This window comes from Cylas formicarius, unplaced genomic scaffold (genome assembly GCF_029955315.1).
Source record: "Cylas formicarius isolate icCylForm1 unplaced genomic scaffold, icCylForm1.1 PGA_scaffold_1__22_contigs__length_36826433, whole genome shotgun sequence".
Taxonomy (NCBI): Eukaryota; Metazoa; Arthropoda; class Insecta; order Coleoptera; family Brentidae; genus Cylas; species Cylas formicarius.
The window spans coordinates 6,097,336-6,114,377 of NW_026844264.1; the positions used below are offsets into that span (position 1 = coordinate 6,097,336).

General features: G+C 35.0%; 1 protein-coding gene across 1 annotated transcript in view; it reads right to left on the bottom strand.

Annotated features, from left to right (window-relative positions):
• Positions 1-17,042, bottom strand: part of LOC132696188 (adenylate cyclase type 8) — a 263,174-nt gene that overhangs the window by 128,524 nt on the left and 117,608 nt on the right. Inside the window, exons 3-5 of the mRNA XM_060660881.1 lie at positions 13,041-13,206; positions 3,865-4,012; positions 3,579-3,748 (exon numbers count right to left, since the gene is read on the bottom strand). Of these exons, the coding sequence (XP_060516864.1) occupies positions 3,579-3,748; positions 3,865-4,012; positions 13,041-13,206 (484 nt within the window). The remainder of the gene's footprint in view (positions 1-3,578; positions 3,749-3,864; positions 4,013-13,040; positions 13,207-17,042) is intronic.

Sequence of the window (17,042 nt, forward strand, 5' to 3'; positions counted from 1 at the left end):
TTCCATTGAGCAGGATTCCATGGTCGATGTTTACCAACATTGTGGTAAATATTTCCTCCAAGTATAAGTTGAATGTCAGAGACAGAATACAACCCTGTCTAACTCCACATTGTCTAACAATGGCATTACTCTGTACCTCTGTACTGAGCTTCATAGTTGCTCAATAGAACTGCTTCCTAGACTCATGCCACTAATAACTGGAGCACAATAGGAATTGACCGAAATGTCACATACTTTTCAATGTGGCACTTGTTCTCTACCCTTGAGGTAAGTCTTCATCCAGCAATGAGCAATTAATTTTCTATTTACTACATCAAACGCTATCCTCAAATCAAAAAATAGAGGCAACGACTTATTCTTCTCTCTATTCTTCTCTAAAAATGTATGCCGGTAATTGGACATCAGAAGCGTGTACTCCCCTCATGAATTGGGAATATAACTGACTTTTTAGTGCGCTTTAAAAGATAATCCGCTACATTATGGATACCACGAGATTAGCAGCAACAAACCTCGTAAGAGAGCACGGAATTCATCACAAAAGTATTGTAGATGACTGATGACCGAAAAAAGTGTAAATGGAAAGAAACTTGCGGATTTGTAAACCATTTTCGGTTTTTTTAAGCTGCCAATGGATATATCAAAAACTGATTTTTAGCGATTTTTCTATGCACCCAGCTAAGCAAAAATTTATTGTAGCAGAAAGAGAAACATACAAAGGCTTTTCTTGGAATCGTAAATGTTCATTATGACGAATGAACATTGTTAAATTTTGAATCATATGCCCAGAAAATCTTAAATAGCAAGTCTTTATGGCGCTGTCACACATTCCGAAACCACTTACAAAATTACTCTTGTGCAAGTGCTGCGATTTTCACTTACAATCGCTAAAACTTACGTATTTATATTGCACCTCATGAAGCAAGCAAGTTGTTTAAATAATACAATGCTACAATATAATTATTCGAACACTGTGTTCGAAGTGTTTTCGGAGCGCGAGCATTGAAGATGCCAAGTGAGATTTTGGCGAAACGTCTGCAGGATTCCAGTCGGATGCAAGATTTGCAGGATTCCAGTCGGATGCAGGATTCCAGTCGGAGTTCAACGAGCGAACGGATGATATCCCGGAATATAGTGTCATCACATTTTTCCATCCGTGAATCAATACGTGAGAATATATATATATATATATATATATATATATATATATATATATATATATATATATATATATATATATATATATATATATATATATATATATATATATATATATATATATATATATATGCCAAAACAAAGTTTTATTTTGTTGTGCCATTTTATCCAAAAGTAATATGCATATCTATTGACAGCTATCAAATCTTCATAGTTTCCGAGAGACCTGTGCTAAACATAAAAAACTCCCCTGTAAGTTGGTCAGCAGGGTTGTATAGTCCAGCACACGATAAGTGGAAGTGACTTGCGTAATCTATCATAAACGAAAGGCCGTTTACCCTTAATGATCCGAGAATAAACCAATAAAAACTCGTTTTACAAACGTTTATCAATACAAGGAGGTATTTTTATTTTAGTAGTTTTGACAACTTGGAATTATTAAAATCATTTGTGGTGGTAAAATGTATATAATGCTTATATTTTTATTTTTATTAACTGAGGATATTGTTTCCATGTATATACATTTTAAATTTCATCATCAGTCAACGTTTACCAGAAGATCGATTTACAAAAATTGATCTTCTAAAAAGGCCGAAAGACAAAGAAGTTGCCATTGGGGAAACAGGATTAACTCTCATTCCAAGGTCAACCTTGCGTCGATTCCTTGATCATAATTCAATACAAAAATATAAAATATTCTGACAAGGGCATAATGAAAGTATTTGGGTATGGTGATAGATTCGCAAGTAAACGCGAGAGTCATCCAATCCAATCAATTTGAATCATTGTAATAGAAACTAAAAGAAAATGAAACATTGCGCCATTTTCTGCACAAAATCGGATGTAGATTTTAAAATACTGAAAATCATAATTGCATTAAAAGGACCCGAAGATTGGGGTGGAGACAAAAATATTTAGCTCAAATTCATCAATTTCGCATAAAAAACGAAATACATATATTATTTAGACGAGATTTGGCAGTTCATCGAACTGCATTTTGAATGTACCTGTACCTAGAAGAAAAATAATATCTATTTCACACTGTGGCTCTAGGGTTGGATGCCAAACGGTTTTGCTACTTTCAGCTGTTCTTTTGACTGTTCTTTGTTCTATATATAAAAGTTAATGTCCAAATTTATTTGAACGTTTTAAGAAACCACTTGCCGATTTTATACAAAAAAAATCCTTTGCAAACGAGAAGACTATTCCAAACAGTTTTTTTCGTAATTCTAGATGTCACATCTCGAATGATTCAGACATTTTTAATATTTCCACCCCATTTTGTAGTATGTCAACGAAACATAGCAGTGGATCGACCTCCTCAAGTTTAGAGTTCTGTTTGTGAACATTGAAGAGTGTGCATGCCAGATCTGCAGACCTTACTGTTCTGGGCTTTTATCTTTGAGGTAGAATAAAAGATATTTTCTATCAAACTCGGGCTACTACCCCTGAAAATATAGTTTCATCCTATATGAAATGCTATTGCCCACTTTTCAAGAGCTGAAATTACACACAACAGTCATGCCGCATGATAAATTTCTGCATAGCAAATAGCGGCACATTGAGTATTTATAAATTTCTGGTTCTCCTTTCAGTAATTTTTGTTGTGTTTTAACGTTATCAATGTTGTTTCCATAATGTTCAGATGAATTTATTAATTAATAGGCGCCGTTAGGATAAGAATGTTGAGACGCGGTTTTCACTGGGTTATTGCGTTCTTGTTTGACTATTTAATGACGTAAAAAAAATCAAGTCGTTCCATTTCCACAATCTCGCTCATAACACCCTTGATACTCTAAACTACTCCAAGTTTGTTTAAGTTCATTGGCAAATATTGGAACATCCCCTACCCCTTTACATTTGAAAAAAATATTTTAAATTGTCACGATTTTAAAATAGTGTTCGCTTTAATTATCATTGACATACGAAAATTTTTGCAGGAAACGGGTCTTAATTACGCCTTCAAACCTTTAGGAACATCCGTTTTACCAATACCGTACCTCATTGCTCTTACTGGGACATACGGTACAATTACAGCGAGCAATATAACAGAATTTATTCATGAGTGTTGTGTTTGAATTTCTTTACTACTGTCCTGCACTGGTTTGAGTTATTGGCCTAAAAATGCCACGAACAAATAAAAATATGAATACCATTATTACAGTATGACCACTTATCGTGTGTTAAATTATTAATAAGAATAGTACACGGATCTTATTATAATAACGTCCCCAAAAAATTTCATTGCAGTTGCCTTTTCCTATTACGTTCTCGGTAGCAATGTAACGAGACTTAAGAGTGGGCAATCTCATTTTATCTTATTTTCAACTTGGAATTTAAGATTTTCTTATTTCCTTTTTTCGCTATTATTTCAGCGCCTTTATAAAACAAGGTATATATTAATAGGCTAAAGTTCAACTTACCTTTAAGATTAAATCGACAATATTGACGATAATCAGGGCCTTCTGCCTTTGCCTGTGCGAGTATCTGAGGTAAGCCAGTTCGAGGTGTTTGTAGTGAAAACTGTTCGTTAAACTGGGCCAGTATATTCCCTTGTACATCAGACCCTTTTTAAACACCGTCGCGAAGTCAGCTGAAAAAATACGAATGGACATAATCTGAGAAAGTTTGGGGGTGAATTTTAAGAGAATGGAAATGGCTTTCGCCCTTCACATAAATTTAAAAACCGTCGAACTGCAAATAAGTTACCTTTATCCCCGTTCTCGGAAAAATATTCCTTCTCCATGCTAAGGTAGTCGGTCAAAGTGTCGAGACTTTTATCCAAAGTTCCGTTCGGTTGTATATTTTCGTCGTCCATACAAATCTTGGTTTCGTGGTTTGTCACCTTAGGACTCGCCTTAAAGCAGGAATAAAAACTAACCACTAGTAACACATATAATGTACATGTACAGGCTGTTTCGTTTCGAGTGGTCACCGGCCATGTCTACATTTATTAAAATTCGAAAATATTTGTCAGAATTTTGTCTGTGACTCGTCCGTGTACCGATCATATTAAGATTGGGAAAGCTCTGAACGGGTAACATATCCAAATCACTGCATTTTCAGAGAGGCATCACTCACCATCAATATCCAAAAAGTTAAACAGTCATAGTTAAAAAATAAACACGAAATTCGGTTCTTGTATGGAATAGTAAACAAATAAAACGTCTTATATTTCTGAGAGGAGAGCGCTGTGTCGATTACTGGACATGTGTCAGACCCGTTTCATGCAACGTCTGGAGTCCCTCAGGATAGTCACCTGGGCCAACTATTTTTTATTATATATATCAACAATATAAGAAACTGTTTTAGATGCTGCAATATACTGCTTTCTGGTGGTCAAATGACTCTAATAGAATGGTTGGTTTTATTAATATAAATTCCCTTGACTTCAATGATCCCAGAACGCTTATTTCCTTATATTATGCTTTTATTCAAGGTAGGATTTCTTTCGCACCTGTTATCTGGAATCCACGCTAAGCACTTCATATCAACAGAATCGAGAACACTCAAAATAAATTCTTAAAATTTCTCGCTCTTAAGACCCACACTCGTATAGAAGACAGAGATTATCGCCTGATTAAAAATCGGTTCAAAATACTTAGTTTGGAAGATAAACGAAATGTGGCAGACTTGCGTATGCTCTACAAAATAACAAACTCACAAACTAAACTAAACTTTAGAATTCCTGCTCGAGATTTAAAATACGCTAATCTCTTTGAAATCCGTCATAGTAGAACCAACACAGGGCAGCATTCCCCTTTGCTAAGAATGCAAATTTCGTATAATACACTTAACTCGAATTTTAACCTCGACATCTCTTCAATGACTCAGATGCAGTTTAAACGATATATCAAATTCTCCATTATTGGAACTTATGGTGTATGTTAAATATCTTCCTATTTTTGTATAGTGTTCTACATCCGACTTATGTTTGTTTTGAAATGCAATTATCTCGGATCATTCACAAATAACTAACTAGATCCAGACCAATACCAATAGCTCGAAAGGCATACGTCTAGTACTCATCAATCTTCACAAACAGAAGTATAAACTTGAGAAGGATGATCGACTGCTAGAAACGGTTGACTATGAAAAGTGAAACCATGACAAAATTTGGGTTATTCGAGATGTGACTGTATAGGTGTATATTAAGGATACCTTGGACACCTAGAATTATCAGCAACAGCTTCTTACCATCATGCGGTATCGGATCTAGAATGAGGCGACGACCTTGTTGCCACGATTGGCGGACAGTAAGAATTCAATTGCTCCAGAATTTATATTCGACAAGCCTTACACAGATAGCAGACAAGCAGTTCTGGTACTTCATAGACCTTAGACGTACACCGGAGCCATCTGTCGGTCTGGCAACGTCAGTCATTAAAGAGCTGATAAAGTAGAACTCCCGGAAAAAAATTCTACAATATTGAGACACCAAAAAAATATTTTTCAAGTAAACTTACACAAAACTTTCACAGTAATATTATTAACAAATCCTCTCCTGCTCCTTTAGTTCCGCACCCATCAAACAATATATAAGTGGAATGCGAGCCAGTATCAGTTAAGCTCTCAAAAAGCCAACAGGATGATTAGCGAGATGTCAACAAGTTTGATTTAATTTTATTAAAATTAATGTTAGGAAGTTATTGAGCTATCCAAACCAGCAGTCAAACAATGCCTGACTATGTCCAGGAAAAAGCTAGGAATGGAGACAAGTATTCTTACGAGTCAAAGTTTACTTAAAAACTATCAATTGGCTTTGAGTACCACCCGTACGTGTAGAGTATGCGAACAGGAAGACGAGATAGTAGAACACATTCTGTGCGAATATCCTAATTAGAAGTGAAGCCAAGGTTGGCGAATCATATGCATCCCCTACGGTAACCACTTGTCACCGCCTACGTCAATAGGCTTGACGTAAGGCACAACGGACCTGCTGAAACATGTGCTGTAATGTAGGCTACCCTCCTTACTTACAAATACAGATAATTCCAACAGATTCTAAACATTATTAAGATACGCAAGTCAGCCTATATAGCCTATATTATCTGCTAAAACCATAATGCAATTAATAAATAAATGAATGCATCTTTCAAAACATAAGAGAATGGACAAACATGACGGTAGAGGAATTGTTCATCAAAATGAAAGAGCAGTTCTTTCGCTGCGAGGTCTGACTGAGGGTTAGTGATAAAATAAAAATTTTTTCACCTCTGATTCCGTACTTTGAGTTCGGTTCCAAACTACCCTTGAGGTAGATTGAAGTCCTCGGTCCGTCTTTTTAAGTCGTTTTTCCCATGTCCATGTCCTGACAATTAGAGGTTAATGTAGTGTAGCTCAAATCAACACTCACACATAAGTTTAACAACGGAAGCTGGAGCTGACCCTTGAGTAGGACTAGGTGACTCGATTGGACAATTAAATTAATAAATAAAATGAAGATATTGCATTTCGTAGTCCCTTATATTAGGCAAGTGTAAATTGCTCCCCAGCTCTGCCTTCATGTAAATCTTTCCTTGTATTTATTAAGTTGATAGTCTATGACATTCCTTTCCGAAAAGTAATGTAGCGTCTTCTTAACGCACGGGAAAATAAAATAAAAAACTTTGCAATCCTTTTAAAGTGTCAAATTTTCTAAGTAGTGGGAAATAAGCGCCCATTTCTTAATATTTCAATGATCATCTCTCAGAAAGCGAATGCCTTTGTCTGACAAAGAGACCGGAAATGACTGTAAGCAAATCGGTTCCTGTCCAGGCTTTTTATAATTGTTGCCACTAGCAACGGTGCAGTGGTCATGAGTTGGTCAATAAAACGCGCTTTAGTATAAGAACAAATACAATTGAATGGAACTGAAGGAAAATTAACAAAATTCTATTGCTAGCAATTATGATTCAAACGCCAGCTCCAATTTCAATCCTTAAAGCATATGTGGAAAGGGTTACAGCCGTGAGAAAGTTGGTTTGCGCTGCACAATACAAGAGAACATGGTAGAAAAATCCTAGAAACAACCCTCTCTGAAAATAGAAACAGTACAACAATGTTTATATTTTTCAGGTAACATCCCAAGGATGTACTAGGCAACTGCTTTATCATCATTTAACATCAAAATTCCTATGGGATTTTTCAAAGAAATTTCCACAGACTACGGTAATACTATTTACAAAACTTCTGGATTCCTCCTGCGTTGGTTGATGTTGAGTCGAACTTGCTAACGTATCGCCAATCATCCTGTTGGCTTCTTCAGAGCTTAACTGAAAGGATGTCCTTTCAGTTAAGCGCTGAAGAAGCCAACAGGACGATTGGCGAAACGTCAGTGAGTTCAACATCAACCGACACAGGAGGAATCCAGAAGTTTTGTAAATAGTATTCCTACGGAATGTTTCTAAGATGATCTGAAATGCATCTGAAAGATCCCTGATCGAGATGAAGGATTTTGTATAAGCAGATGATTAAATAGTTATTTACAGATCTTCTGAATTCCTCCTAGACCTATTGTGGATTAATAGAACTTGCTTATGTTTCGCCAATTATCCCAGTGGCTTCTTCAGAACCTAACTGAAACACTGAGGCTCTGAAACTAACTCTAAAGAAGCCAAAAGAATCATCAGCAAGGTTAAATGGTTACATTTCACTTGCGGAATAGGCTTGAAGGAGAACCACTTTAAAAAACTGAGCCAAAAACTCCAACGTACTTCAAGGATGGTGAGGAAAAGAGCTCATAAGAACAACAAAAATTAACATATGACCAATAACACTTGTTCATAAAACTGTTTACATGACGTGGGCCTTGAAAGACAGAACTACAGAATTCCGATTTTATGGATATTTTGCTCATTCTCAAGGTCATTTAAGAACGTTGGGTCAGAGAGATGCAAAGACAGTTTTATGTATAATTTAATGGCGAATATAAAAAATCCTGTAATATGTTCTCGTGAGTTTACAAAGCCAAAGGCTCACCCTGAGGATTGTTTTTTCTGTGCAAGCGAATCAAACTTTGACGTGTGTGTGTGGGGGGGGGGGGGAGTGAGAACTTCTCGGCTATATTTTTGGGTTCGTATCGGGAGTTCAATACCAATATTTCTCAAAAATATATGTATAAAGTGTTATTTTACACTAATGTGGCAGGAGGCTGATTTAGAAGTGTCGTCGCTAACCTTCACTGACAAGATCCCATGATAAGAAGAAGTTCTTCACTTATTTCTTAATGTGGATTCATACATACCAATGACGTCACCGTTACGTAAAAGTGATATGTTTCAACGGCTCAAAATAATTATTATTATATTATTATATTAGCTTTTATTACTATGTCATCAGTGGCATGACAGGGTATGGATGGCAACATTTTCAGATAGAAAACTTTTTGTTGTGCGAGTTTGAGGGAGATGGAGCTAAAGAAGGGAAGGGGAAGGGAAGGGGATTTTTGGATATTTCTTTGCTAAAAGACTACACGAAAGGATCTTAGTTTGAGCGAATAAGACTTGATCCGACGCCATGATTATGTACTGCCATTGCGGATGAGTTTATTTGTAGTACTCTTAAGACTCTTTCTGTTCTTTTGGCCTAGTTGATATTTTTCGCCCTGTGGTAAATCTGGTTATATAACATTATATTTCTTAAGAACTTCTGATATATGATCAGTAATGTTTTGAACGTATGAAACGACCACAGTGGAAATAGTGGAATTACTTTCGGACTCATTTTATTTGTGATTCTTTGTAAAGTGTTTTAATTCTGACTTCTGTGATGTGAGTTGAGACAGTTAAAAGTTCATCATAGTCGTATCTCCACAGTTTTGGATTTAGATAATTCTCAATAGTTCCCATAAATATTGACGTGATGTCAGCAAAATGTTGGTTGTTTCAAAGAACAATTTTTCAAATGAAAGTATTAAAAAGCAATATTTTGAAAAGAAATATAAAACGGGTTTAATGTTTTTTCAAGCATATTTAATCTGCTTTCCGAGTACGATATCATAACTATACAGAAATATTTTAATGTTCGTGACAAATTATAAAATATGTTTTATGTATTTTATGTGGAACTAATATATACCAATATTTATTAATTTTAGTTTGCTGAACTTAAATAATTATAAAATCATGAGCTCGCCAGTCTAATTAAGATCGGGCACCAATGAGTGTCGGACAAAACTTTGCGAAGTTTTAACTTAGGGTTTAACTTGAGCATAATTATCCTCTTAATTGTGTCCCCTTGCTATAAAATATTAAGATAAGCATAATTTCTCTACTTTTCTTATGCCCAACGTCCAGACATAGTAGTTTTCAACACTTAATAAAACCTGTACAACGAATTGCAAAGAAGCTAATTTTAAGTTATGAAAACTTTTATCAACCTTACAATAACCCTTATTGAAAACGGTTAAACATTATTTACAAATCTTCTGGATTCCTCTTCCTGCGTCGGTTTTTGACGAATCGAGGTGGAATCTAAAACAATTAAGCTATCTGAAGAAGTCCACAGGATGATTGGCGAAACGTCAGTAAGTTCGATTCATCAGTAACCAAACAGGAGGAATCCAGAAAATTTTCATATAGTATGTGAAAGTTTCTTTGAAAAAAAAAACGAAAAACATGGTTCCTACTAATGTTCCCATTCTTAAACCATCCGCCATCTACAAGAATGATCCCCAAACCGCCGCAAATGATTGCCTTCGTCCTGCCGCTCAAAATGTTTTAAGCATCGAATGTATTTCGTTTCGGAGTGTATCCCTACGATAACACGATCGTCTGTCTGCCTGTCTCCAGCTGATGTTTAAACGTAGTTTTTTGTTTATGGACACGCCACTTTCCATCACGAAACAGTATTTTTCGATAAGCGTTCTCGCACAAAGTCTCATTAATTTAATTCTTGTTACATTTCATTTCAAAATACAGGGTGTTCGTTAATGATGTGTCAATAATGAAGAGGGCGATTCCTAAGCTCATTAAAAAAATCGTATGAAGGAATGTTCTAAACAACGTAAATAAAGGGTGATAAAATCTTTACATTTTTTTTATATTATATACACAACGATTTCTAGATATATTTGTGAAATTTGGTACATGATTTAGTGTATATTATGGTAACTGGCAGAAGTTTGCAGGATGTGAAAAATCCCTCGTAAGTTATAACAAGTTGATTTTTACGAAACCATCAAACACCAAACTCCAGGTCCTAGAAGATAGATTTCCGGGTGTATTGCCAGCCTGATTTATAATTTTTGCGATCATATTAACAAGTCTTCTAACTTTCTGTTTGCTAATGTTTTTTGGCATTCAATTTTTCAACATGATGCAATATCGCAAATGCATCATTTAATTCTTCAGCACTCAGTACAATAGCCGAATAGTGTAAATAAGATAGTCGTCCTTCATTTAATTAAATTTATTTCTGTTCCGAATATAAGTTTTCTAATATCCTGTAATTTATCTAGGTAATATTGCACAATTTTTTACACGATTGCATCGTAAAACTCAGAAAAAAAAAGGTTTTTAGCTCCTTCACAAACATAAATAATTCATCTTATCTAACATGGTGTTTTTTGAAACCAAAGGCAAATATTATCAAAAGTTATTGAAAGTATCCGAATTTGAGTGAAAATATGGGGTATTCCATTTGAAATAAGTTGTTTTATTATATCTGAAATATAGATTATAATATTTTACCCAGTAAACAGCTTAATAACGTTGTCTCAGTTCTCCAAATCCGAACACTTAACATTTTATACAATCAATATTACTTGGAAATAGAAATAAATGTTTCTCCTGAATTGAAAGCAGACTCCTAGATTTTTGTCCTGGATAAATTTAATTACAATAAATTCATCGGTTTCGCGAAAGAAAAACAAAAATTTATAGGAATCTGGCAACTGATTTAGAAACAAATATTTGTACTTATACTTATAGAACCCAAAAATCTTCAGTGATTATTTGCTCAGTCTTCAAAAGAATATGATTGTCTCAACCTGAATCAGGAACTAAAGTTCATCTCTGTAGCAATTCCCATTATCAGGATATCATACGTTCGATTAGTAAATACACTTTCCCCAGAACCACTTACATAAACTAACTCCGTAATTGACTCCCGGTTGAAACTGTAGTTTTTGTAGTTTGAGTACAGGCCAATAACAATGCTTGATCTAGAGCTATTTGAGAGTGTGCCTTGACACAATGTTGTTGATTCAGTTAATATTGATAAGAAAATCTTATTTTTCAATGACTCTTTACTATTTACGAATGGGGTTTATCAGGGTCATTTTAATCTGTTTAGGTCAAGAGAAAAATGGAATACGGTTCTTTGGAGTGACGAAGTTAAGACTCAAAGCAAAGTAAGAAAGCCTTACTGTGAAACAGGGAAAAGAGAACATAATGCCCTAGGGATGTTTTTATTGATCTGTGACTGACAATCATTCAAGTAGAAGGTGAAATGTACACATGTACACATACCCAATCATCCAAGCTGGTGACAAAATGGTTCAGAGACAAAAATATAACTGTACCTGAATGACCATCGTAACTGCCAGATCTAAACCTCATATTTGGAATGTCTTGAATTCCTGGCGGAAAATGCCAGGCCGTTTTAAATGCCTGAGGCTATTTTTGGTGACCCAACTGAAGAGAATAAACCCAATTTTGACTAAAACTTACAAATTTTCCTCCGAATATATATTCAATAATGAAAACACTATTTTCTCGTAAAATTCCTGTAAATATAAAAAATTAGAGGGAATGTTGCTTGTTAAGATTTTAAAAATGCCCTTAGCTTTTTCACCAGGCCCTTGAGGATCATTTTAAAAAACTATACTGGGAAGAAAATGGTATAAAAATATGTAGATACCTTTTGATATCGCCTTGATAACTGATGAAAAAAAATACTGCCGGAAATGCTGAAGGAACTGGACACAGCGACTAAAAATATAGGTCTCAATATGAACTACACGAAAACTACAATCATAACCGATACAGGTGAAAATGTCGCAATCTGGCACAAATTGTTAAACTTAACAAAGAAAACCGCAGAAATAAAGAGGCGAATTAGATTGGCATGATTAGCATTTGGTCCAATTAACCTGCACCCTAAAAAATTAAAGATATCCATAATTCCTGAAAACCAAGCATCAGTGCGTACGTCCCAAACATGGATACTTACAAAATCAAATATTGGCAAACCAGGGAAGTCAAACTGGAAATCCACCAGTCACAATATCAGACAAAAAGAAAACCGAAGGAATAAGTGTTATAAACTGAGTGAGAAAAATGAGTTGAACAGAATGAGTGATCAACAGACTAGATGACTAATGTTCGAAAAAGACTAAATAATAAATAGACAGATATATAGATATCTGTTATCAGAACACACATAAAGGACATCTCCAGGCTGCGCATAATATATTGGCCTACTGGTCCACTGAAGCGCTACAAAATACAGCGATGCATATACCAGGAGCAATTAACTTCCAAAGGAACCCTATTATTTAGTTAAAAAAATTAGGGTCCTTGTCGTCGGGTCCACTGTTGCAAATGGACGGTGCAAATGACTAAACTAGTCGCGCAACGACGCCACTGGTGGAAATAAAAAAGAAGCGTTGCCACCACTTACCAAATTTCACCAAGATATCAAGATTTGTTTCTTATATAAACTACTCCAAAATTTAAGAAGTTTAAATAAATACCCAAAATTAAAAAAAATATATCCCAGGTTTACGCAAAACGGAACTAAATAAAAAACTAGCAACGCGACAATCGCCAAGTTATTCGGAGTAAAGATAAGTACGTAGCCTAAAGTAAACTGTCGCGAGAAATAAACACGGACTCCTTTGAAAGTAAAAATTCCAATGTTTCGATTTAAATGGGTCACACCGTCCGACGTTCTGCGCTTACCATTTTGTTGCACTTGGGCGAGGTCGGAGGGCTGATGCTGACGCTGACGTCGAGAGACCTCTTCTCCAAAAACGAAAAAGCGATCGACGACAGGTTCGAGTGCTTTTTTCTTTCCCGACACACTGTTCTCGCGGCATTTTTCCACAGCTGTTTGTACTTCTTCCTTCTGGAACAAAAAAAAAATCAAAAGCGAATCGCGTCGGTCTTCCACTGCACCGTGATTAATTTATATATCATTCGCTACGTATTATAGTACAAGCGGCTTCGCACGGGGTTTATTTGCCAGAAAATAAATGTGTTTTTCTTTACTTCACTTTATTATTTATACATGGTGACAAACAAACAGTACGCTGGAAAGCAAAAATCTGTCTGCGGGAGAAAATCTATGCTCTGTTTCTGAAATCATTCGTGAACTAACTGCAAAACTTAGTGCTTTTTGCTTATATAGGTGTTGAATTGTTTAGTCTGTCTGTTAGTAATAATGCTGATAATGTTTTTATCTGCTCTCAGAAATTCTTGGATCAGGGTAGTAGTAAGTACACTAAAACATAAAATATATACATTCTGTTGTATTGCGTAATGTATAATGGTAATTAGCCGTCCGAATAGTTTGAATCTTTTGCCCCAAAATTTTTTATAATTATTTTCCACTTTAAGTACTGATTCACATATATTCTCTCCAACTGCTCTCTGTTATAAATTCGCACTGAGTTTTATTATTATTACATGGGCGAACATTTTTGGATTTATACTATTGTGTCTAATTCTGATTTTTCATTCGGACCATATCATTTCTATAGGATTCAAATCGCAGTAATTTAGCGGATTTTTTATGATCTCGTCTACGAAACAAGTTTTATCATATGATTTGGTTCTTACAATACAATACAACTAGTTGTTTTTTTGTGTAAGTATTTAAAAAAGAAAGGGTATACTGACTAAGGACCTCTTGCAATACCTCTTCTTTGCTACTTATACTTTTAGCTGCCTGTTTGAATATATGGAAGCAGATAATTTTTTAGCCAATTTTCAAAGCGTTCCCATGTAATGCCCTGATGGTAGTCTAATGAGCAGTTATAAATGTCTTTCCTCGAGGCACAGTGTAAAATGGATATTCCGATTCCCCTAGATATTCTAAATACACTTCGATGAAGAATTTTTCCAACCTTTACAGTGTCGAATCTAACCTTCTAAATGGTATATAGCTTTACACAAAATTTATGAATTTGAGTTAGAAAGATTTATCTCCGTTGGGTCTCTTGCCAATATTTTTAAATCTAAAATCGACCATTTTATATTATATATTATATTATGTATATAAAACAAAAACGAAGAGCATTAACTGAATGTTTTGGTTGAGTTTGATTTAAACTATTAGACTGTAGCGCCGCTACCTTTTCCCAACTGTTTGGCAACCATCATGGGCAAATGCTGTTAATATAGCTTCTGCATTTTGAGGTTATATTATTACCTATCTTATCTTTGCAAAATTAAAAAACTAAAGCAAAATTATCCGGAATATCAATCATTCAATTTCATCCGAAAACGACTAGACCAATTTTCAAATTGGATTAGAATAAAGAATAAAACCAAAGACCCAAGGAACTTATGTTAATAGTCCTAATAAAGGTGTTAGAACTTATGGTCACACTGTAATTAAAGTTCGTCATATTGAAAATGTGTATAATTGTAACTGTTTGATGACAATTTAATAATCCAAAACTCCAAGTAACAATCGACAAAGATAACCTATAAAGTGTTGATCGGCTTTTCTTCGTGCTTTATTATTCAATATTAAGTTAACTGCATATCAAAATTAGTTTATAGCAACCGGTTATTCATTTGAGTCTACTCTTAATATAACGATCAGAAACAAAGTGTGTGAAACAAATCTACAGATCTCTATGCTCTTGTGGTAAGGGATTATTTTATCTTTCAATGGTTTGGAAGTTGGTATACAGTGTAATTTGATCTTCTGTTTGAAAAAATTGTGTTCATACTTTCCCCGTTTATTTTCCAACTTGTGTTGTTTCAAATTCATTAGTTTGACTGCTAGTAGTCGTGAGTTATCGCCCTCAATGCCTGATCCATTAAATTCCTAAGGTTAAAAAAATATATACAGAAGATAAAGAGGCATCTGATCTATGTCTTCCTCGCATCAGAAACAGAAACAATTTGCTCGTCCAAAATAAGAGGAACGTTTTGCTCTAGAAAAAGATTCTGGCCCTTTAAAAGAAACATTGAGCACTTGGGAAAATCTGATCGCTTTATTTCTAACTGTTTGTTGTCGCTTTTCTGTTTTTTGATCGTCATTTAAGCTATTCCAATAAACTTTTAAGACTTTTCTGAAACCATTGAAGAGCTTTGGTTAAATTACCTCAAATTTCTTGTCCAACTGATGGGACTCTCGCTTTAAAAGCACTCTTTAGTAGAATTAACTACTAACTTATTTCCAATTGGATGGAAATAATTACTTTTAAAATGATTAAAACATTGCCCATTAGAATAAATACACCACCACCATTTAAAAAGAAACAAAATGCCAGGGAGCACATAAATTTTCAATGAAGTACACATAGCAAATGCTGCACCAGTAAAAGGAGTGTTCGCTGTCCAACCTACTGTGGAGTCGTCCAACTTGCATAATCACATAGATGTTACAAACTCACGGTCACCGTTGGGAAAATGTTTCGTATGTACTGATCCATATTGACACTTGCTGTATCTTTGTGATATTATGCTCTGGGACAATAGAATTGCAATTCATTACTCCTGCATCAGTCACTTCCGGCTGTATTGTCTTTGAGTTGCCAACTCTCATTGATTGTCCTCAGTAACGTTAGTTATTGTAGGGCGGGATCACCATGTAGCATAGAATAAACTTCCATCTAAAAAGGTTTTCGATTATAACACATGACAAATTGTATTAGCTTATTTTGAACCCATTCCAAGCGATATCTGTAGAAGCTTTATTAAAGACTTCAAAGCAAGCCACCGAATCAAAGCTTGCGGAGAACAAAGACGTCAAATCAACAAACTCATCTTCAGGACATCTTCTAGTGGTATAACCAAATAATCAAAATTAATCTGATCAAACTAAGTCGATAGCAGTATCCTTAATTCTAAACTAGTATTAACAATACAATGAACCTTATATTCAATTGCAATATTCTTCGCAAGAACCAACGAATCTGCGGCATGAAGTGTTTAAATATTTCCGGAGTATCGAGATTCCGATTGTCGTTTGGTAGTTATCGGTCCAGGTATCACATTTAGCATGTGTATCGGGCGTGATAATAATTTTTATCGGATACCGCCGCCATATGCCGCAAAATTACCCTATTGCGAATCACCTCCGAGATGGATTTATGTTTCCGCTTGGAAATTGGTATATAGTAACTTGTATGCAGAACCAAAGTATGGAATATTACTACATAATCGTAATTTTCATTAGACGCAAAATACATGTTTAATTTAAAAGGTTGCAAACAGCCCTGAACACAGTTAGGAAAATAATTTTCTCTTTTTTAGAACGCCCAATCCTACTACTTCGTTTCTTATAGTCTGTACGATTTGCGATGGCATAAAACCAAGAAAAAAGGTGCCTCAGTATTTTAACTGTTTCCACTTGTATACTAAAAATAGCAAAACCCATCTATTTAACTGCTTGTGTTCTTTGTCAATTACGTCCCGGTGTCGTACAGCACCAGTTACCGGAGAATTTAAGTAGTGTCCACTACAAAACAGGGTCCCAATTTTGAAAAATTGCTGCCGAAACTCAAAAGGTCGTCTTTAATTATTATGGACAATGCACGTGGACTTAATCAAAGTGTACCGAATGCATTAAGAAGAAAAGAATAAATTATCAATTGCAATCAATGGTCTAAAATGTGCGTTATTAAAAATTGTCAAAAATCACAAAACAAACTTGCCGTATGCTACAGACTAACTAATTGCTTAAATGAGTCATCAAGCTTTAAATTGCCTTGCCATTGTATATTT